General features: G+C 38.3%; 1 protein-coding gene across 6 annotated transcripts in view; it reads right to left on the bottom strand.

Annotated features, from left to right (window-relative positions):
- ralgapb (Ral GTPase activating protein non-catalytic subunit beta) overlaps positions 1-21,670 on the bottom strand; it is a 37,238-nt gene extending 15,568 nt beyond the window's left edge. For 3 of the 6 annotated variants that reach the window (XM_017705230.2, XM_037534917.1, XM_037534918.1), the window contains exons 1-15: positions 21,534-21,670; positions 17,252-17,459; positions 14,214-14,416; positions 13,172-13,338; positions 12,781-12,967; positions 12,431-12,562; positions 11,258-11,436; positions 7,301-7,452; positions 6,044-6,251; positions 4,480-4,515; positions 3,115-3,316; positions 2,223-2,390; positions 881-995; positions 354-501; positions 99-163 (exon numbers count right to left, since the gene is read on the bottom strand). In XM_017705230.2, coding sequence (XP_017560719.1) covers positions 99-163; positions 354-501; positions 881-995; positions 2,223-2,390; positions 3,115-3,316; positions 4,480-4,515; positions 6,044-6,251; positions 7,301-7,452; positions 11,258-11,436; positions 12,431-12,562; positions 12,781-12,967; positions 13,172-13,338; positions 14,214-14,416; positions 17,252-17,428 — 2,139 coding nt within the window. In that variant the 5' untranslated portion in view covers positions 17,429-17,459; positions 21,534-21,670. The remainder of the gene's footprint in view (positions 1-98; positions 164-353; positions 502-880; positions 996-2,222; positions 2,391-3,114; positions 3,317-4,479; positions 4,516-6,043; positions 6,252-7,300; positions 7,453-11,257; positions 11,437-12,430; positions 12,563-12,780; positions 12,968-13,171; positions 13,339-14,213; positions 14,417-17,251; positions 17,460-21,533) is intronic. The other 3 variants (XM_017705231.2, XM_017705232.2, XM_037534919.1) reach the window with 2 other exon arrangements.
- Between the last annotated feature and the right edge of the window lie 1,981 nt (positions 21,671-23,651).

The raw sequence follows: 23,651 nt of genomic DNA, 5'->3' as shown, positions 1-23,651 counted from the left end.
TTTTCCTGTAGTATAGACACCACACTCCATAGATACCACAATGCACAGCAGTGCTTACTTACTGATTACGAGTATAAGGAGAAATGTAGTCAACTTACTACTTCAGCTTGGGCACCTATAGATTCCAAAAGTGCTGAATCCTGAACAATATTCAGCATTGCAGCTGTGAAATGAAAACATAACATACATTTAACCATCTCAATGGCTCTATAAGAGAGGATGATGGACAAAGATCTAATAAACTTATCCAAAAGTGCTAATAGTTGCAAGATTCTAACTATATAACAGCCAAACATTATCAACACACACTAAAATCAACAAAATTCATAAACAGAACTATTGAGGAAACAAACCTAATATCATCTGTGTATTGATGGGATCTGTCTCTGTTTGCAGGGCACCAATCAAGATATTCACCAATCGCAGCTTCAGCGAGAGGAAGGTTACCGCTTTGTCATGAAGTGAGTTGTCATCATTGCTGAATTTACCCTCCAAAAGAACCTGAATATAGTGAGATTAAGCAACCAGTCAACTACGTCAGTCACCTCAGTTAGTAACAGAGATAGTATGAAAATTTCACATTATGAGTTATCAAAATGAACAGTTTTGGTTCCATTGTGATAAACACTGAAAATGTTTAAAAAGCACCAAAGTTTGACCACAGACACAATAAATACAAAACAAACACAAAGAGCACTCTGTAGAAGCTCAGTACTTACTTCCACAACTATTCATTTAATTATTTTCTTAAAGATGACAATCATAATTTGTTCATTATTGGGTTTTATACCATGGTGTTAAATCTTTCTATTCAAACTGTAAATGGAATAGTTAAGCACTCATTAAACAAAAAGACACATCTATCACCAACAGTTTCTACCTCCGATTTGACATTGCCAAAATGGTGTGGGAGAGGCAGCATGGACAGCAGAATGTTGATGGAAGCTCTTCTAAGTTCAGTGGGGTTCACATATGACTTAAATTTGGTCAATTCACTGTAAAAGAAGGAAAATCGTTAAGACATTAAGGCACTCAAAACTATTCAGAAACATCTGGACTAACATTCAATTCTAAAAAGCATTTGAGAAATTAAATTCCATTGTGTTATCAGTCAAAGAAAAAATGGATCCTTAGCTAATGTAGCTATTATGATGTACTACCAGAGAATGTATACTGAGGAGAACTGCCACTCAGTACTGTCTCCACCAGAGGGCGCTCCTGAGTGATTCCAAAATTAATGGGTTAAGACAGAGCATTTGAGTAAAATTATTTCATATACTAGTTTGTCAATGCTAAAACATTTTATATTTATGACATTTTTAATGTGATTGCTGTATTATTAAATATGTGTGGGACATTCAGAAGAGTTGTTTTTTTGGTGAAGCTGGTGTGGCAACTCTAACTTGTTAAGTGGTTGTGTTTTTTTAAGCTAAATATACTTGTTCTAGGACCCCCAACCCCTCTCCTTTCATCAATTGCCAACTGCAAAAACAGTAGTAAAAGCAGTTTCTCAATTCACAGGACAGTTTACTGCTTGTACAAAAGGTGGCCCACTAAGAGTGAGCATTCATTCATTCATTCATTTGTTCTCAATACAAATTTATGCAACTTACTCCAGTTCATTTACTATAATACCTACTGCATACATCCAGTAATCACAAATTCAACAGCTCTGCCATGGAATTGCTTCATTGCAATGGAACATGACTAAAGATTTATTGCTACTTTTTCACACAAATGCTTAGGTAACAGGCTTTTTATGATTGAGCTTTAAAATATTGTGCATAGAATATATTAATTTCAGGAACACAGAACAGCATAAAACATTTTCACACTGCTGTTACATTTTTGAGTGATTTTGAATTCGAGTTACAGGACATTCTAATGGTACAATGTTCAACGTCAGTGAGTGTGAACTACACCCAAACCTTGTTTGATGTAGAAAAAAGGAAACATAGAGGTAAGTTCACTTGACAAATGGTTAGAAACTAATCTAATCTAATTTCATTTTCAGCTGTATAGCTCCTTTCACCCCCATTAATAGAGGACTCGCTCGCGGACGCCCTTTAGCGCTTTACAGTCATGTTTTTCATATATCGGGAGAAATAAGAAGTGGCCAGGCTCGACTTAAACTGGCTTTGAAAACAAGCAAACAAACTGCTAACATTCATTTAGAAATAGACCAGGTTATATATTGAGAAGCAAATGTTTTCTGTCCTCACCGATCAGGTAGAATAATTTCCAGTGCAGATATAAAGTATGGAACCACTACATTGATCCCTTTCAGATCAGAGCAAAACAGAGCTGAGGAGTTCAAAATAATACTGGCCAAAACTGGCCTGCAGATGAAGTCAGAAATCTGAAGGCCTTGGATGAGGACCATGTAGAACCTAACAAGAAAGAAGAAAACGAAACAGCCGAGTTTATCACCAAAACCTTGCTTGGACAACATACACAAGCATTTAAACAATACATTTTGCCTTATACAATCATACATTTTGCCTTATACAATAATTATATGGATAAAAAGATGATTTCTGTTCAGCCAATGTTAGGATCCAAATTTAAAAAACACAATATTGTTTAACTAAAGAGCAGAGAACAATAAACTGATCATCTAATGCTTTCATCATATTACAGTGCAAAACTGCTGATGGAAACCTGATGACAAATCTTTCCTGTATGCCATTTTATCATCACATCTACTGTACTTGCACATGTTCATGTACTGCAGGCTACTGCAGGTTACATAATTAGTTTCATTTAGGTGTCATGTTTTCATTGCACTGTGAGAGTTTCAGAAATGTCAGAAATACTACAACAGTAATGTGTACATACAGTCATATGCAAAGGTTTTGGTCAAATTACATGTTTATTGCTTTATAAAATATCCTGCCTTTTTGTTTTTTTCCCCCCAGTATGTAAAACTCAGCAAATAAATAGAATTTTACACTCAAAATGACAGAAAATACCATATGTGAGATTGTTCCCTACAGAAGATGTTTTCTCACTCAACAAAACATGTAATTTAATCAGGAACATTCACACTCTTGCATGCAACTGTATCTAGCATTCGGCTACAATTCACTACAAATGGTTCACCAATTACTCTACCTGGACAGGTAAACAGGTAGAATTTCCTCTCCTGTTTTTTTGCTGCAGAAGATTCTGCAAAGTGTTCCACAGGCCTCCGCTCGACCAGACTCATAATTGTCTGGAAACTCATTGGCATCAAACATGGGGTTTGACACCATGGTGTCAGTAGACAGCTGAGAGCCTTTTCTCCTCAATTCAACTCCAGCCTGAGTTGCAAGGGCTGAAAGAAGGAAAAGGAAAAGGAGAAAGAGAAAAAGAGATAGAGAGAGCAAAAGACAGGAAGACAGGCAAAGTCTAAGTGACGGCTTTAAATGCCCACTAATAAAAAGGTATTAACAGGGATTACAGACAAAGAGATCCACAGGCCAAAAAGGTCTTTGGAGACTGTGGTTAAACTAAAAATACTGTGACATTTCATTGTTTTTAAGTACTGCTCAATAAGTTTCATTTTACAAACTATGATCATTTAAATAAGTATTCTTTATGTTGCAGACCATTACCCATTTTTGTTACTATCCTTGTACTGGTCAATCAGTTGTTCACAGCATATGATCTGGTCATATGTTTCATCATCTCTAAAAGACAGTAACTTACGAGCAACTTCAAAAGCACCTTAATAAAACCTCTATACTTTCATCCTGAGTACAATAGCTTTTTTAAAATCACACAAAAAATGAGTAATAGAAATTTTCAATCTGTGAGTACAACATACAGAAAAAGACAAGCTCTCCTGGTCAGCCTCCCTGTTATCAAGCACATTGGTTCAGAGTTTTTAAGACAAATGTGGAAAAAGACAAATTACTGCTGGTCAGCATCTCTGAATAACACAATAAAGGCACAATATGGCAGAAACAATTTGCACACACATCCACAACATGCAGAAATATCCATACAAAACTTAAAATAAAAATAACTAACAAAAATAATCAAATGATAACCAAAGAAAAGCTACTAATGTAAAACACCAGGCGAAACTGAGGATAATGTTGGTTGTGGTGTTTCTTTGGAGAAGATCGGTTAGTAGAGGTCCTTTAGGTGGATGATATGGGCAAGAACTGGTTGTATGATGGAAGGTTAAGTTGCATCCAAAAGGATCAATCACAACAAACATTCTCAGCCCTTTACAAATGGTTTGACCTCCTAATTATCATTTCATAAGGGGAATTCAGAATATTTGTTGCATTTGAGCCAATGACATTTGGGCAGCAGTCAATGTACTTCCGGACCCCTAATACCAGAACCAAGCAGTGTATGGTCAAATCTCTTGCCCCAAGAAAACAATACTGCGACAACAAAATGTGACAGTGTCAAAGCAAAAGATAAATAAATTAAAAGAAAATTAACCAAATAATTGCAACTGGTAAAGCTTGTGTTCCTACTTACAAGATTTATAAGAAAGAAGAATTTGGAAAAATGTTGCTGCAAGATAACAGAGATAAAATGGAAACAAATCAAAGAACAGCAATAATAGAGATCCAGAAACTATGAAGAATGTCAAAATGGTTCTTTGTTTGGTTTTGTGACTTCAAATACTTTGATAGTTCTAAATCTAAAGCTAGGAAGCAAATGTAGTGCCTACAACAAGATACTGTGTTTCAGTTATTCGTCATGCATGAGTAGAAACAGAACGAAAAGGAAATAAGCAAACATAAAATGGACAATCAGCCTACCTAAAACTACCCACAATTCAAAATGAAATAAAGTGTTCGCCATTCAGCTCAGAATACTTTCAATGAGTTCCTGAAAACAATCTTTAATAGGTTTTTTTCCCCAAGTATTAGACAGGTTTTACACAATTTGTCAAATCACTACAAATGATCTGACTTGACAGTTCCATGTGTATTTGACAGGTTCTTTGTCAAGGCTCAATATGGTTTCCAAAACAGTTTCCAAGACTCCAGGTTTGAGTCTCTAAATACTGTTATAAATCAGTGGTTATCAAATAATTCCTCAGGGATGCCAGACAGTACAGATGTCTGCGCCAACCTAAACTGCAACACACAGGGATAGAACAAAAACCTAGACTGCCTGGGGGACCCTGATGAATGGCTTCAGAACCAATGTTATAAATCACCTTGATTACATTGATTATAAAGACAAAATATGCTGCAAATCTTCACTAAAACAATTAAGAAAGTCACTTAAAATCTAGCAAGGCTGGATGGAATCCATAAGCTTTCTAACTTCTTGGACTTTGTACCTCATTAATGAAGTAATACTACCACCACCACTACTACTACTACTACTACTACTACTACTACTACTACTACTACTACTACTACTACTACTAATAATAATAATAATAATAATAACAATCAACACCAGTAATGATGACCCTAAGCACTACTATATGGAAAACTGTTCTTACACACAAGTATGGCCAAATATTCAAAAGGCAAAATGTTGTTCAACATCATAGATATTGTTCATGACAGTTCATTTTATGAAATATACCTAATATTCACTTTTGTTGAATTAAGTCTTCTCTGGTAAAAAAAAAATATCCTGCTTGTCCTGCTTTACTAAATGGTTTTAAATGTTAAGAAAATGCAAAAGTATACTATATTATATTATACAGACCACTTCTGTGGTTATACCCAAATCCTCAGGACCTATTAGCACACCTTCTTGTTCTGAGTTTTGAGAGCTAATATTTCCACTTCCCTCACAGGAGTTTTAGGACAATTCAGCACATTATTACAAAGTTTCTATCAGGTATTCTGAGCTGATCATTCTGCTACCCTCATGTCACAAATGACTCCAAGCTCCAAATGTGGTACAATCTTGCAGGTAGGAATAGCCTATTTTGTATGAGAAAAAGAAGAATGGAAAGAAAACACTAACAGGAAAAGGAAGAGAGATAAATGAGAAAAGGAAAAATAAAACCAAGTTACTGCAATAAGATGTAATTAAAACATTAAAGGTCTGAGCTCAGTTAAGATCTTACCAGTCATACTACTTTCTCTGCTGAGGCCAGAATGAAGTTTGCAGTGGACAAGTGCAGCATCAAACAGCCACTGACCAAACAGGTTCAAGACACTGTTGACTTTTGGCCTGGTAGGAGCAGGCAGAGGTCGAGGCTCTGAGCTCGTCTGGTTTGGACTGGAAAGGGGAGAGGTGGAGGAAGGCTGATGCGACACTTTGGACTGGCCAGTCTGGAAAGTCAAGCAGAAAAAAAAATTGCTTAGAAGCTTAAAGACTCAACACACAAGACAGCTCTGCTGCTGCTATTATAGAGGACTTCACCTTTTACAAAGATATTACGTATCTGTGTAGAAAGGGTTTATGGGTATAGCTTGTAGAATCCTAGTTTGAATGACTCCAAAATTTTAAATATATATAATTTGCAAATCTTACTGTGCATTTAACAAATGTTCATTAGGCATCTGGTAGCATTGGAGGTGGGATGAAACCCAAAAAATTCTCAATCTGAACTAATGCAAAATTAAATGGAGAAGTTTGAGGATAGATTTGCAGAGCAGAAGTGTGAATACTTAAAACAAAATGCTGATGACTGGCAATGACCACAATTAGTTCAGGCTTCAGATGCTTCAGCTATTACTAGCGATAACAATCAAGGTGTAATTTGATACAATTTCTTACTCACAGCTGTCCAAAACAAGCTGAGAAATTCTGTGGAAAGCACATATTCTAAAATATTTAATCCCTTGCACATTTGTGTTCATAACTAAAAAGAGGAGATACTTTATGATTCAAATTTGATGAAAAGTTATAGTTGTGCAGATTTGCTTTGCAGGAAAAAAAAACTGTTACATTTTTGCAATGTTGTCATTCCTTAACAAAAGAAAACTCTATTTGTTACACAAGTCTTGCAGGGTTAAGTCAAATGACTTGAGCGCAACAGCAGACAGAAAAGTCTGGGGTGCCCTTACTAACACCCCAGAACAGGAAAGACCATATGAGATCAGCTAGAGCACAACAGCATTACAAACATTTGCTATAAGAGTTCCAACAATTACACAGTTCATCTGCACTAAATGTTCTTGAAACTGCTGATCAAGGATTGGTCTTTTGAGCCACTCCATAACACATAAGAGAAAGTGATCATAGGTGTGCGAGATAATCATCATCGGATACACACAGCCTACCAGAGATAATCACTATAACTACACAGCACTTAAATAGTACAGCTATATTGTTATATTGTTATACTAGATCAATATCTTTCCTTGTATGGTCATACCGTTGTGGTTTTGCTGGTAGTCTTGGTTACTGCTGTGGGTCTGTGCCTGCGGCTATGAGGGGGTGTCGTGTTGGTGGTCGTAGTGGGCGGTGGCATGCTAAGTCTATTAACAGGAGTGGGTGGGGCACTGTCTGACCGAGGTCTGGATATACCTGGTAGATTGAAAGAGACACATGCACATACCCACGCACAAAAATGAGACAGAATCAAAAGTTGTGACAATGACAAGCAGCTGTAAGCATCATATACTCAAACATGCCAAATCTGGCCTCCAGCCTTAGTGGTGCAGACTTACTTCTAAAGAGATAAACCTGTCACCACATTGGCTAATTCAGAACAGACCTGGACACATCCAGTCATTAAGCACCAGTTTAAATCCCCAATATTTGTAACCATCAACAGTACACTTGAGCATGTCAATTCTGCACTATAGTATGGAAAAATGCAAAAAAGACACAATAGCACAGAAAAGTTGCTTTTGCCATTACAAAGGCCAAAAAGGAACATAAAATTAGCTATAAGATCTACACTCTATGAATCAAACACCAGGTAATTAAAAAAAAAAAAATCAAGAACTACAAAACAATCATTGTAGATTGAATGTTTTGTATGGTATTAGTACATACATGTGCATGCACATAAAAAAAAAATCTAAACATTTACAATGCTGTACGGTAAGTACTGATTGGGTGAGTAGAGCGATTTGACACTGATTAGGCATTGTCCAAAAAAAACCCTTCTGTCCACAGATAGTCAGAAAAAGTGCAAACAAATGACCACTACTGCACACAACATCAGCAAGAACACACTGGCATTAGACTGGTGAGATCTTTTCCTTCCTAAGACACTTCAAGGCCTGTAGACAGATTTTGATTCCCTACACTCTCCAGAGGTTCCATCACAGAGACAGACTTACACCTTGTCCTAACAGCAAGCACTGCTTTTTTTTTTAAACAGACATGATATCTACCTGGTGCAATTGCATTTCAAGAACAATGTCATATACAGTAGCTGCAATATATGTATAGGGTACTAATACAAGATATCACCCAACATTTGAAATGTCTCATTTTTTTCTTTTTTTTTTTTTTAATCATCACTGGGGACTGTTACCATGGTAGCTCGATTGCCCTCATTGGGCATAGGTCTAATTAGACAATTATAATAACAAAAAAGGTAGGCTAGGACAGTTTAATAGTGGACTTCAGTTGGCAGTTAGCAAAAAAAAGGCCTTAAGTGGTGTTTCAACAATAAGAGCCAATCAAAGTGAATGAAATTACACCAATACACAGAGGTAAGCACAACATTAGCAAAAACAAAGATAAAAATGGAGTAAGTGGCTCCTGCATAAACAATTCTTCATGTTACATCATCTCCCTTCAGGTGCTTCGCCTCAAGAATACACCCATCAATCAGCTTAAGAGAGTTGCTTCTAATAACAAGACTGCAGAGGGAAGCCTTCAAAATTAAATCTACAGATACAATCTAGAAAACAGACTCAGGCACTTCTTTTAAGAACTTGCCCACTACAATGCAAACAATGCACCTGCTGAAAGTGAACATTTAATGCATATAAGGATATTCCCACTGAATTTATTTATTCTCATAACCTAGTTGCATTATATTAAGTATAATAGGCTGGTCATAGATGTAGATATATTCCCTTCTTTGCTCCATCGCATTGATTAGTTTCTCCTCATCCATTTTGTTGAGAAGGAACATCATCGGGATGCATTAAAAATAGAATCAGGGTGTCTGTTGCATCGCAACACATTGCTTTCTGATGCACATGGATGATACAGACAGCTTTAATGATTATAATGGAAGTGGTCAGGTTTTTTTTTTTCATTTTGCTCAGTCTGCTTGCTGTTAGGACAAACGTGTCACAGTTCTTCTAAGGCAAGAGTGTTCAACTCTGGTCCTGATTCAACTCATCTGTTAATCATTTGATTTAGTGGGTGTGTTTGAGTAGGGAAAGGACTAAAGTGTGCTAAAACCGGCCCTCCAGGACCAGAGAATAAGCATTCAGACACAGCGCTGCAACCTAAACAGCCCAGCGAATATCTGCCTATTCATGCTGCTTTCCCTATTACCTCGGTACCCAAGGCATCAAAGATATAGCATGTTTTACGAATAGCAAACGATATATTTCACAACATGTAAATGATTTTGTGCTCAGTTTGGCGCATTACTTGCACATGCACCATTTTAAACCACCCAATCAAATTCCAACCCAAGCAACATTCTGATTCACGTAAAAGGTACCACATCATGACCATGTTAAAAAATACCATAGGCTGGTAGCCTGTCACGAAAATTGTTCCTAGATACAGCAACACCTGGAGACAAACAGGATTAAAAATGCAAATATATCAAAAATATTGTTGCACACTTATACATATACAAAGATCATCTTGAGAAAAATCTTATGCAAAGCAGAAGAATTTACAAGTTTCATCAGGGATTAGAAACAAGTGATGTCAATCAAATTTTAATAATCGTTTCAGTTCTCTTACATTTTCACTTTTTTGACAATTTTACTTTAGCTATTTTTGCCTGGACTGTTTCTAATCCCTGGAATTTGTGTCACAACAATCTCCAAGACTCCAAGAACGCAAGCATATGTTCATTGAAGCACACCTCAACGCGACCTACACACTACTCCATCCACAAAAAGAATCAGGTATGATGTGAGGCTAACCCGGTACTTGGTTAGTCATTATTTGATTAGGTTGTTCAGGTTTAGTATACCTAAAGAGGGAAGTCTCTCTCGAATATAGCTCCTAGACACTGTTGCTCCTGAGAAAGAAGAAACATAATAGTTCCACTGATGCAGGGTTAAAAACATCTCAACCCACACAGGTCACCAAGAGACACAAAGTGTTTAGTAATTTCTAATTATACCTATGGCACACGCACTACTAATTAGTCTGTAAAGTAAAGCAAAGAAGCTTGAAAGCGATGTAGAAAGCACAAGAAGTAGAAAATTTCAGAACATCTGCAATGTTGTGAATTTGAAATTTCTTCCCTATTGATTGTGTGAGTAGACTTGATGCCCAGCATGAACTTTCACAGAGTGACAAGCTTCAGCAACACTAAATGGAGGGCCTTTTACTTACAAAGACCACAAAAGCCATGGTTTGACTCTTTGTGAAAGGATCAATAATGTCATTATTTTATTGGAATGCATTTTGTTGAATCAAGTGGCTGAGGTGCAGTTTGAACATTAATGGAAAGCAAACTGTGCATCTAACAGTCATTTTAGTGAACTCCTATTGCCCAGATTACATCACGGGAGTGTAAACAGAGGGTGCACTTTTTCTGAGTACCATGAGAGGGCAGAGTTTCATGACTCTTGTTTTTCTTAAACACTGCCACACCTAGAGGAGGAAACAGAATCATACTGTGGCACAGATTATAGATCACAAAAGTTGAAACTGGGACATTAACAAAAACAGAGTCAGACTACTATGCAAATCAAAATGAAAATAAATAGTAATTTTATGAACTAATCAAGTCGATCAGACGCTACACTAAACATAGTACTTTTTAATTTCATTACACAATATTCATTTAAGGTTGAAAAAATAAATAACTACACTTAATTCAATAATATCTCTCTTAAAATGGTACATAAATCATTGACAAACGAAGTATGAGTTCTAAATACTACAAAGGCATGTTGTAGGCACCTGGCCATGATATGGATATGGTGCACAATTAACAGGGTGAAAAATGTCACTGTAATATGCAAAACTGTTCTATCTATTTCTATGGTCATCATCACTGATATGGTTGCAAAGAATACAAGGCATCTCATGAACCAAACAAATAAACTGCCACAAAAATGAGTACCTGACTCTGTTCTTGTTAATACCCTTGTGTCGCATGTCATAAATATGTAAGCAAGGCTACAAACTTTTATGCTTAAGTTTACATGAGCTCAGTCAGTCTTACCTAGGAAAGCATCCACCAAACAGCTGATGCCCCTCATGGCCCTGAAGAAGATCTGAGGCAGCTGTTTGAGGCAGGGGTGCTGGATCACCTCCTGAGGCACACTGCTCACCCCAAGCAACTGCTCTTGAAACTTAGGAGTTGAGCTTACGATGACAGGGTTACTCAGATCCACTGGGTTACTGAGGGTGGAAAACAATAAAAGAGTACATGTCTACTTACTCCTATTCTGATGCAGGTACAGCCTCAGGAAAGACCATGCCTCATATGTAAAATTATGCAAAGGACATAATACACCTGCCACAATCAGTTCCACCACACTAAAATGTGCAAAATACATCAGACACAGTCCTGAGCTAAAAATATATGTGCTCATGCAGTCATATACAAACATCTGAACACCCCTGGTCAAATTATGTTTTATTGATTTCTAAAAGAAAAACAACAAAAAATTAACACATCCTCTGCAAGGAACTTAAATTGGCTTTATCCTGCAAATATTAGTGCAGTTTTTATTTCTTTGTCGAGTTAAAGGAAAAAATAAAATGTAAAATGTGGCATAACTTTTCCACAGGTCATTTCATGTTTTATTTTTTCATTATGCTAAATTCAGCTAAACTGTTTATTAGCTGAGTTAAGGATGGTCACATATGGACCAACTGGGAAAGATGGTCCACATGTGAATCTCAGCAGCCTGAAGAATGTGCATTAAACCGTTCATTCAAATGTGCAGGATTGTGTTGCCTGTGGAGGATGTGTATACAATTTTATTTAGAAAATCAACAAAACATATCATTTACCAGCAGTGCTCAAAACTTTGTATATGACTGAACATGTCTGTAGTCACCAACCCTCTGCCTTGATATGTACTTTCCTGCACAGTTTAACCCCAACCTGTATCTGACAAGCTGCCTCCACTCATCTAACCCTAATTCATCTGTTCCAGCCAATCAAGAACATCTGAAGACATTAATTAGCTGGAACATGTGCAGCACATTGTGGCTGGAACTAGACTCTACAGGAAGGCAGATCTCTAGGACCATTGGATTATTGGGTTATGCCTTTGTGCTACAGCAACTGTAGCATTGAGGAAAGAGCTTAAAGTTGTTTCAGGGGAATCAGCTTGAGAAGATTCATATTAAATGAACTAAATTAAGTATGTGTGTTGCTGCATACCTGAGCATGTGTAAAAAACGGTACCAGGTCTGCGCCACACAGTCATTGTCCATCTCTGCAGGAATGAGACTAGCATCCTCATCTGGCACTTTGAAAGGAGGGAAGGATGGTCCATATGTGAACCTCAGTAGCCTGAAGAACAGATCCATAGTGAACACAATATGTACGACAAATCTTTTATTTAGTCAGTGAGCTACAGGAAGTAACCCTTACCTCATAAACAAATAGCTTATTAAAATATTTACAAACCAAAATGAATTTCAATTTAAAAATAACAGTACAATGAGCATCAAAATATGTCCATTTTTGAAACTGTTGGGATCTTCCATTTCATTCCATAGTATAATGACCTGGAGGTGAGAGCGGCGATAACTTTGCTCCACTGTTCCACCACTGGTGGGTGGTGTCTCCAGTTAGCCAGCATCTCCCTGGCAGTCTTCCAGTATGGGGGGGTGGGGAAACAACGCGTGCAGGCCAGAAACCAGACCTCAAACAGTACACTGATAAGCTTCTCTGCTAGCTTCTCAGCTATCCCACCTAGAGGGGACCAAAATAGCAGGCTTGTAAACACTTTTGAAAATAGCATGCAACAGATAACATTCTTATTGGGTCAAAATAAGCACTGGGTGTCTCGGAATGGTTCGGTGACAATATGAAACTGTGTGGACACTGTGCAGCACTGTTCTCGAATGGACAAGAAAACCTTCATTCTGAAACATGGTAGGGGGAGCACCTACTGACCTCCTACAGTAGGTGGGGCAAGTAATGTGTCATTGATGCGGAGCAGGAAAAGAAGCAGCACCTCCCAGGTTTCTCTAGCCATGCTGGAAGAATCTCGGGCCAGCTTCTGCACTGCGGACAACACCTGCTGACACAACCTGAAGTGCATTGGGCTGAACTGTTCAGGCCTATGATAGAAGGAGAGTATGTAGATTCACAATCAGGCACTAAAGTTATATTACAAGCTATCAGAGAAAACACTTGTGCACTGCCATTTTTTCTTTGTTGGTAAACTCTAAAAACAATTCTAAATAAATCCTAAATAAAGCAGGTCCCGTCTGTAGGCAATGTGGAATGTGTTTGTTATTAAATAAATATTTCAAAGATACCCAGTATAGTACTTTGTAATAGTATTACCACATTTACCATGAGCACTGAAAGAGAGAATCTACTTTTATACTATAACAATTACAACAATGAGTTCTGTTTCTGACTCATTCATCAAAAACATCAAGCAAATACGGTTTGCAGTCAATACATATAGAGCAATTCAAGCAATCTGTCGAAGTGTAGCACCTGTTCTTACTTAAAATAGGTACACATAATGTCAATTCTTTAATTTCTTAGTGGTATAAGTTTATACTTTGAAAGTGATTCAGTTTATGCTATAAACTGGCTAAGAGGTCCGTCTGTCATTGGCAATTTTAACAGTTCATCTTTTGTAAAAATAATGATGACACTGCTGCTCCCTTAATCACTTGATCATAACTGAACAATTACCCTTTTTTCTAACACTGAATGAAAGATACTTTAAAGAATAAAGAATTTTAGCAGGCTAGTTGGTAAAGATGTTAGGTTTCCTAAAACAACAGAGTCTCCATATTGATTTAAAAGCCATAATTATGTAAACTTATATTCCCATAATTTTTTTTTTATGTTTCTGCCAGCGATCTGGAAATGAGTAGACTACCATTAATGCACACATCTGTTCCTAGCTGAAGAGAACAGAAGTGGTATATTTGATCAATTAATCACTTACACACACACACACATATCTGGTTACCTTGGTAGGAAGAGGTTGTGAAGATGTTTGAGGATAGTTTGTACATAAAGGTTGGGCTCTTTGATGATGGGTTGGGGTATGGAGTCTCGTGGTGACACCAGTGCCATGATCCAGTCAGTATAGACATCCACACACAACTTAACTGTATCTCCATCCAGAGGAAGAGTCAGCCCATAACACAGTACTTCCATAGTCCATTTCACCTAGAGTTGACACATGGAAAATAATTAGAGACTGTGAATGCAAAGCTTTTACACAATTGACTGGTACACAATGGTGTGGTAAATGTGTATTTCAAATATCACAAAAATTTCCAAAGGCTACCACTTTTTTGCACAACAGAAGACCTCTGAGGCTCCTGGTTCTGCACTTTGACAATCAATGTTGGTGAAAGCAGGTGGACACATTATGCACAAAGGTATCCAGAGACCCTTTCTAAGTAGTGAATTCACCTATTTTAAGGTACACAGTTGACACAGACATTCAATTACATGCACACAACTTGTATAATCTCAATTAAAAGCCATCATGAATCTACACCAGGAGGAGCTCATGAATGATCATTTGCCGTAGTAACTATTAAAACGACAGACTTAGTTTTCAAATGATGTTAGACTATCCAGTATTACTTTATTTTAGATTTAATTAAAACAGTTGTTTTTAAAAAAGCAGTTTAACTAAAGACCGAACAGAAAGCAGTGCTATGCTGCATTAAACCACATTATTGATTGATTGATTGATGGCAGTGGATCATGTAGGCTATAGCCTATAAATATGTTTGCTAGCCAACAGTTACCTATGTAGTCAGTCCCCTGTTGAAAAAGCTTTAAAAATGCAAGTTACCAACTTATTGTTGATTTTTGTTAAAATTATGCGTATGAACCTCTAGTTGGCCTTAGTCAGGGGTCATGTGCGCTCGTTAACTCGTCTTCAGCTAATATGTGATAAATGTAAGCGAGTAGGCTACTTTATGTGAATGTCATATCTGTTGCATTTGGCTGAGCTTTTTCATTCAATAAGGCCTAAAGCCTTGTTGATATAAAATGCAGAGCTGCGATTGCTGTTTTCACAGGTTGTGTCTGTGATTTTGGTTTGTCTGTTCACTACTAATCGCAAACTGGTTACCGGTCAAAAATAATTTAATTCACATGCCTTGATGGGAGGACGCAAAGTTATCTTATGGACAGAACTCTTTTACTCTTTGTAATTCCCTAAATGGATATTGCTTATTGCTATTCGCACATTCAGCTTTCACTAAAGGCTTGAACATTTTCACAACTTTTCACTTCCTCCAAACAAATAAATCCAAATACATGAAGGAAATAAAGTCACAGTCAGAAAGGGTGGGCCATCTCTTTCTTTCGTGTGTTCTCTTACACTGTAGAAAGAAATCTGCCCACAGTAGAATAATATCTCAAACATTACAGCAAGTCCTGGTGATAGACTAGCTACTGCACAAAACTAACAAACAGACAAAAAAAAAACATGCAATTATTTTTTCTAATTGCTGACAATGCTCATCTAAAACTTCAAAAACAGGCTCTGTGCAATAATCCAAAAGCACTATCTGCTGGCAGAAGGCATGAGGCCTGTGTGGAAGCTTGGGGGTGGGAACAGTCAATAAAAATCTGATCCAGGGAGGGAGGCAAAAGGGAATTCACAGGATATCCTTCTACTGTTATCAGGCTGCACAGAAGCCTGCAGGAACCACGGCTACAATGTAACAGAGGGGGAAGTAAATTCTACCAATTTCTTAGTTGTTTTTTGCTTCTCAATGTAAATCCTCCTTGGGTTTGTGAGCTATCTAAATTGAATCTTCTATTATTTACTGCTATTTCTACACAAAATGAAGTGAGATACATACACGTACACAGACAGTAGTCAAAGGAAGGGTCAGCACTTACATACCCACACAAACAAAATACAGAACTAAAGAAAACGATCCATTCAATCGATCAGCAAATATAGGCCTGAAGAAGCTCCTAGGACGCCAAACGAGCGACAAAGTAGTTTCCTGTGCAATTCTTATGAACATTTCCAAGGCAAATCATGTAAATACATTGAACAAAGAGAACACTTTTGCTCTGCTAGGAGAGAAAATGCCTTTACAAAAATAGACACACCATGGCCCTGCCCTGCTAGTGATAGTGACTTCACAACCGAATGCTTCAAAGAGACACTTTTCCTCAAAATAGCTCTTGTATTATTTATAAGATTACTTTTGAAATGTCAAAACACAAAAGTGGACGAAAAACAAAACAGCTAGCATATCATCACTGTCTGAACCTCATCCAAAACAGTAACTTTTCAGGAGAGGGTAAAAACAAATATTTTACAATAATTTTTTAAAAAGACAAATAAATCAAATAAAATAACATTCATGTAATTGGTTTTACAAGGTTCTTTCCCAACAAGGATGATATACAAACATGGAATATCAGCATTGTCCTCCAAGTTTTTGGCAGTGGTAGTTTCAGGGCAGATATCTATTAATGTAGACATGATAGCCTGCAGTCTCTTACTAACAAAAACAGCGTTTACTGCCCAGTGTAACTCAGTGGCCTTAAGAGTGTTTGCAATAACATAATATCCTTTTTTAGTTTCCAATACTGATACTAACATTGAAAGCTTAAGAAACAGGCAATACTGATCCAACACTTTTTCTTTAAAAAGTACAAATCTACTACTCTTCTACTTTAACTTCACTTAAGACAAACATCTAAAAGTAGGCTATCATCTGACTGAATCAGAATCGTTCTTTTCATCCAACTAATAATCAATTCAGCATTTTCTGTTGACATCGGTTTGATATTGATACCTGGAATCGGACTAGTACCATCTCTAATAAATTTCAATTCATATTTTAAATCAATTAAATCCAGGCATACGTGCAAAAGAAATACAGCAAAACTCTCCTGTACACTTTAACATCACATACTATCACTGGGGGGCACTGAACAATTTGCAAAAAGGTCAGTTTGTTTTCAATTTCAAGATGCTGTCTTGTTTTCTCCTTTAGACAAACACTCCCACCTTACCTCTTTATCAGTCTTGAGGAGGCACTCAGGGGACGTAGCTCCAAGGCTGCCCCCTAAGGGGCGTACCACTGCATTGGCCACTTCACGGCCAACTGTAGGTGGGTAGGAGTGCAGCACGCTCAGGTGGCCTGGATCGCTCTGGACCACCAGGTGTAAAGACCTCCACTCAGAGTACATGGCTGAGGCTTCTAGTGGATCCAGCTAAGTTCTGAAAATGCAAGAAGCACCAAACATCAGGTGAACAGCTCATAAAATAGCTGAAGAATGAGTGAATTTAAAGACAGCAATACAGAATTGAAAGATACATTTACAGATATCAGCATTTTGTGATTAATCAATTATGAAAAGCTGCAATAATGCTTACTCTAACCAGAAATAGGCAGAAAGGGCCAGGAAAATCAGGATTTGCGTTTAACATTCTGTGACCAGCTCCCACTGCTCATTTGCAAAGCAAAACAAGCTAAGCAGAGGGTTACCATGTTTTGACAACAGCGAATAGTTCATCGTCTGCCTCTGTTCACCTACCACAAACAGAACAGTAATCTGAACTAGGGAACTACTCCAACAGGGTCTTCCTGTCATTATATGTGGGCTACACAAATAATCATCTATTCCTGTGCACAGCAAATCCAGTCTCTTCAGTTATTTAACTGCAAAATACCAGAGGTACTTCACTCCATTTAGTAGTAAGACAGCAGCAAGTGCTCAAATAAACTATATACAAAAAATTTTAAAAAAAAGGTAATATCATTGTACTGAGAGAAGCTGCATTCATTATACATGCAGTCTGGCTGGCATGGATCAGTCTGAAGCATACATGGTAGCTTTAATATGACCAAAAGCTCTGAAATGTTCAAAATGAATCTCGATTTAGTAGCACAACCCCTGAAGTACAACAAAGCAGCCAAGTATAAACTATTGCAACAATGGTTTTGGAATGTTGATACGGCTGAAAGCTGTAACACACAAGAAGTGCTGATCGGTATTGACACATATCAATGTCACAATGTCTTCCAAATGTACCACAGTATCAGATGACATTCAAGCGTTAATAATGATCCCATGCTTCCTGTGTACTGGTGCTAAAACAAGGTCTTACAAACCTGACATAGCTTGACTGCTTTGTTCTGCTTTGTCTTTATCTTAAAATGACACCAAACAGAAACTTACACAGTACTGTAAGCTCTATCCAGACAGAGCCCACCTCTCCAGAAAAGAAATATACTATTTATTCATCCATGTATTTGATAACCTTCTTTCGAAACAAGCACCCAGCAAATGACATGCCTTACAGTTAATGGTCAGGTCCTCCTGAATTCCATGACCAAAGTGCAAAAAAACAAAGTATATTATGTGCATTATCATGCTTACAGTGGTCATTAGGCATCAACTACAACAGTAAGAATATAATTAAAATAAAAAAACAACAGTGTGCCAGTATCATGGTATATGAGCCCCCTAACAAAGCAGTTCTTAAATGATATGAGCTTTGTGACCAAACTCACATTTCAGATTAAGTGACCCTTATTAATCCCACAATGGGGAAATTGAACCCATCAGCGCAGTGAGACTCCACATACACACTAGTGAAACACACAGTAGAGGGCAGTGAGCACACTTGACCAGATCAGTGGGCAGCCCTATCCGCAGCGCCCGGGGAGCAGTTAGGGGTTAGATGCCTTGCTCAAGGGCTCCTCAGTGCTGTCTACTCAGGGGATCGAACCAGCAACCTTCCGGTTGTAAGGCTGGTTCCCTAACCTCCAGCACATGACTGCCCCAAATGGCTGTTCAATGGAGGTTTTAATCAATCAAGACATTAATATGACTCAACACAAGTCTAGTCAAATAATGCAGGCCGATCTTTAATTATGTTGTTAATTAAATATATTCTGAAGTCTATCATAGTCATAGCTGTTTTATTGTCCAAATCATGGAGGCCTACAAAGCCCACTAATTAGCAGTAAAAAGCTATAATTGTTCTATTTCCTATGTGAAAAAAGTTGTGTGCTGTGTCTGTACTGTTTAGTCTCAGATGTTCCCCTTGAAATATGAGTGCTTTGAAAAACCACAGCTGTTCATTATAAGTACAAATGGGGATGCACTAATCACTGCTATACATAATTAAATATCACAATACTTTCTGTCCAGCTGGAAAGAGGCAGCACATGGCTGAAGTGATCTTAGTCAGTAGCATACAGCTAAGTTCAGCACTGAGGATGAACTTATTAAAACAAAAAGATCAACTGACATCACTGATATTCTCCAGGTTGTTTCCAGACATTCCTATCCTACACTGATCTCCACACTGTTGGAAAGGTATGTTAATATTGAGACAAAACCATTAAAAATCTGTGACAGAACTAAATGGGTTTCCACATTCCACTGCCATAACACTGTTTATCATTTCCAACTCACTCTGTTAAACTGACACAACAACCCACAAATTTCAACACAACCACCTCAAACTGAATGGAGAAGACTACAGGAACAAGGGGCTACTTAACAGAAACCGTAATGGACACAGATACCTACACAGATCAATCGTAACATTAACCCACCTCCTTGTTTCTACATTCATTGTCCATTTTATCAGCTCCACTTACCATATAGGAGCACCTTGCAGTTCTACAATTACAGACTGTAGTCCATCTCTTTCTCTGTATACTTTCATAGACCCCTTTCATCCTGTTCTTCAGTGGTCAGGACCCCCACAGGGCAGGTATTATTAGGGTGGCATGTAATTCTCAGCAAGGCAGTGACACTGACATGATTGTGGTGTGTTGCAGGGCTGCAGGAGTTTTAAACACCTCAGGGTCACTGCTGGACTGAGACCAGTCCACCAACCAAAAACATCCCGCCAACAGTGTCCTGCGACCACTGATGAAGTACTAGAGGATGACTAACATGAACTGCGCAGCTACAGATTAGATTCCCTCTCTGACTTACCATCTACAGGGTGGATCAACAAGGCAACTAGGTATTAAACAAGGTGTTTAAAAACTCCAGCAGCACTACTGTTTCTGATCTATTCGTACCAGCACAACGTCAGTGTCACTGCAGCGCTGAGAATGACCCACCACCCAAATAGTACCTGCTTAGTGGTCGTCCCGACCAGCGAAGAACAGGGTACAAGGGGGCTACCAAAGGATGCAGAGAAACAGATGGACAGTCTGTAGCTGTAGGACTACTAAGTGCACCTATGTGGCAGATAAATCTGATCAAATGGACAATGAGTAAAGATACCAGGAGGTCATAATGTTATGGCTAATCGGTGTGTATCTCACACAATGACAGGTTAAGAGAACACAAGTACATGACAGAACGTTTAGGAGCTATCTTCAGTACCTCTTCTAATCGGGAAAGCTTCATTTACGCTTACAGTTACAGTGTGCCATGTCTACAAATACAGCCAGTAACTGCCCCTGCAAACAACTTTACAACCACGGCGATGCTATATTTGGCTAATCCTGCTAGCTAGTTAACTCGCTGAAACACCACAGACAAGTAGGACTTCCGTAGCCCAAGCTAGTTAGCTAGCTACCTGGCTTAGCCTCGAAGCTACAAAACAACTCGGTGATGCTCAGAAAGGCATGAAGCTAAAACGTGACCTACAAATAATCGAATTTTCTCACCGCAATACTCCACTCACGTTGTCTGTCCGCCCAAACCTGACTGACACGCGTCAGCCTCCCGTTTCTTTCGAAAGAAAGACATCGCTAATCTCGTCTTGCTAGCCGTGTCAGTCAGGCAGTTGAACTGCTAACAAACCGAGCGCGGAATGTTCAACTGCAGTTCACCTAAACTGAGATTAGTTTGCGCCGTCTAACTGCTGTTTTAGGATGAGACAACACTGGTCAAAAGTCCGAAGGTGACTCTCCGAAATGAAACCAACCACCATCCCTTTCTTTCCAGCTTTAGCAAAGGACGCTGGCTAGTAGCACAGCCACTAACGTTAGCTGTACAGCTAGCACAGCTTTCTTGTCGTGTTTGATCAATCACATGATTTGACAGATTCACACTTCAAAACAACGTCCCGTCTCTAAACTGGCGGGTGTACGAGCGCTGCCGCACACTGTCCGTTTTCTCTGAAATAACCCAACATGAGCAACTGAAAGGCAAGGTGAACTCTTCTGTGCGGTTCCACTCTGGTAGCTCGGTATTAGCCATGCTAGCTCGCCCGTTCGCTCGTGTTATTGTAGGCCGCAATGCGGGACAATCTGGCAGGCGACACGCACAGCTCTTCAGCGCAGCAACGACAAGGACAGCCGTCAGCTAAGATTACCTGCTTCGGGTGTCATAGCAAACGCTCGCAGCTTTTCAAGAATTCTGCCCGGAGAAACTTTGCAGCATCTTTGTCACTAACTAGCTGGATCAGATCCTCCTTCCCATCGTCATCCAGCGGTAGGGTTTGGCTGCAGCCCCGAGAAAATGATCACCTGCAGGGGGCGCCACATGGAGCTCAGAAGGCTGGAGTGAGGAGTAGAGGGATCAGGATGGGAGCAGGTAGTGAGCACAGCAGGGCTCGGCGCTCCAACTGGTTTCCTTTCGATCCGACACTGAGGTTAGTATTCCTACGAGTACCAATAGTTTTAATTAATTACTTTATTTCTACAATGAAAACTGAAAATGCATAGCCCCTAAAGTGACATGGTGATTATTTTTTAATAAGGCGTGGCCACGATTTGTTATATTTAGGCCATGAGTTAAGTTTGTGGTTGCAAATGAATAAATTGAGGACACAAATTGGTATTTTGAGGCCACACGGCCACAAGAAACTTGACTGGCCTCAATATATTAACTTGTGGTCTCAATATATTAATCTGTGGCTTCAATATGTTAATTTGTGCCCTTGAGAAACTGAACTGTTGTAATAATAATAATAGTTATAATAATAATAAATTGCATTTATATAGCACCTTTCACAAACCCAAGGTTGCTTTATTATACTAACTCGTGGCCTGAAAAAATTAATTAGTGGCTATGCTTTAAAAATAAAAAAAACACTGTCACCTTAAGGCCTCTGTAGGAACATAACGTCATCAATAAAACTTATTTTAAAGTCTTTTTGTTAGTCTTAAAAGTTACTACACTTTAGGTAAAGTAAAAAAAATAACACTTGCAACATCTGCTGTAAAAATATACAGACCCACCTTTTGCAGTAGTCTCTAAAGTGAGATTCCCTGGTTTAAAGACCAGACAAGTGGCATAAAGGTGTTTATATGAACATTTCAAATGACAGACAAAGCAGCAGACAGAATGGAGCATATTACAAGAGCACATAACAAAACAGCTGAACAGCACATATTGTCAGCATCAAGTACATCAACTGAGAGGTGAACAGAACACACACTAACTTAATCCTCTCACAAACCAGACTTCACCAAATAAACTAGATATATGAAGTTTCCAAAATAAGACAAAGCTTTAGCTATCAAGCTGAAAGGTCACAACAAAGAGGAAAAAAAAGTTTGCACAGTCCTCAGGGTGTTTACACCTGGCTTTTCATGTGGTCAAGTGAATTCCAATTTTTTTTTTGATTTCTTCAGGTTTGCATATTGATGCAAGGTGTAATCAGGCCCTATATTACATCACCTTTCATTTGAACAACATTTAATAATCGTCTGGGGACTGAGGACACCAGATGATGCAGTTTTGAAAGTTGTATTTTTTTGGTCTTCTTGCTTCATGAAAGTCAGCTGCACAACCATATGTTGTTGCAATTTTTAACCATGTATTTTCAGTGGGAGGTGAGCCTAGCCCCCTCATTCTCCGATTACACAGCCATGCTGTTGTAACTCATGCAGAATAAGCATGGATGTCAATGAAAAAAGACAGTATGTAGCAAGCAGAATGTGTTCCTCCAAAACATGCAGATGTCTTTCAGCATTAATGGTACCTTCACAGATGTGCAAATTACCAATACTATGGTCACTAATAGCCCAGACCATGACAGACCATGACTTTTTAAACTTACTCTGTAACAAAATCTGAATGGTCCCTTTTTCCATCATTTCCAGTCCATTATTTCCAGTCCATTATTTACTTAAACAATCCTGAGCCCATGTAATGATATCCATCACATAAACAGCCTAATTTTAATACAGTGGTGTTTGAAGGATCAAAGGCCATGAGCATTCAGAGATTTCTCGGGAGTTCATGGGTCTTTTGATGATATTATTCACCACTGAGGGTGAAATACCTAAAATCCTTGTAATCCCTTGTTGAGGAATGTTGTTCTTAAACTAACGGATTAATTGTTCACCCATTTTTGGCAAAGATAAGTGAACCGAGACTTGCACTCCTTTTATACCTAAGCATGACTGCATCACCTATTTGAGAGGTTTTTGTTTTGTTTTGTTTTTTTGTTTTTTTTAAATATCTTTGTTTTGTGTTCAAATTC

This window comes from Pygocentrus nattereri, chromosome 26 (assembly GCF_015220715.1).
Source record: "Pygocentrus nattereri isolate fPygNat1 chromosome 26, fPygNat1.pri, whole genome shotgun sequence".
NCBI lineage: Eukaryota > Metazoa > Chordata > Actinopteri > Characiformes > Serrasalmidae > Pygocentrus > Pygocentrus nattereri.
The sequence above is the reverse complement of the archived record's forward strand: the minus strand, read 5'-3'. Positions and strand labels throughout refer to the sequence as shown.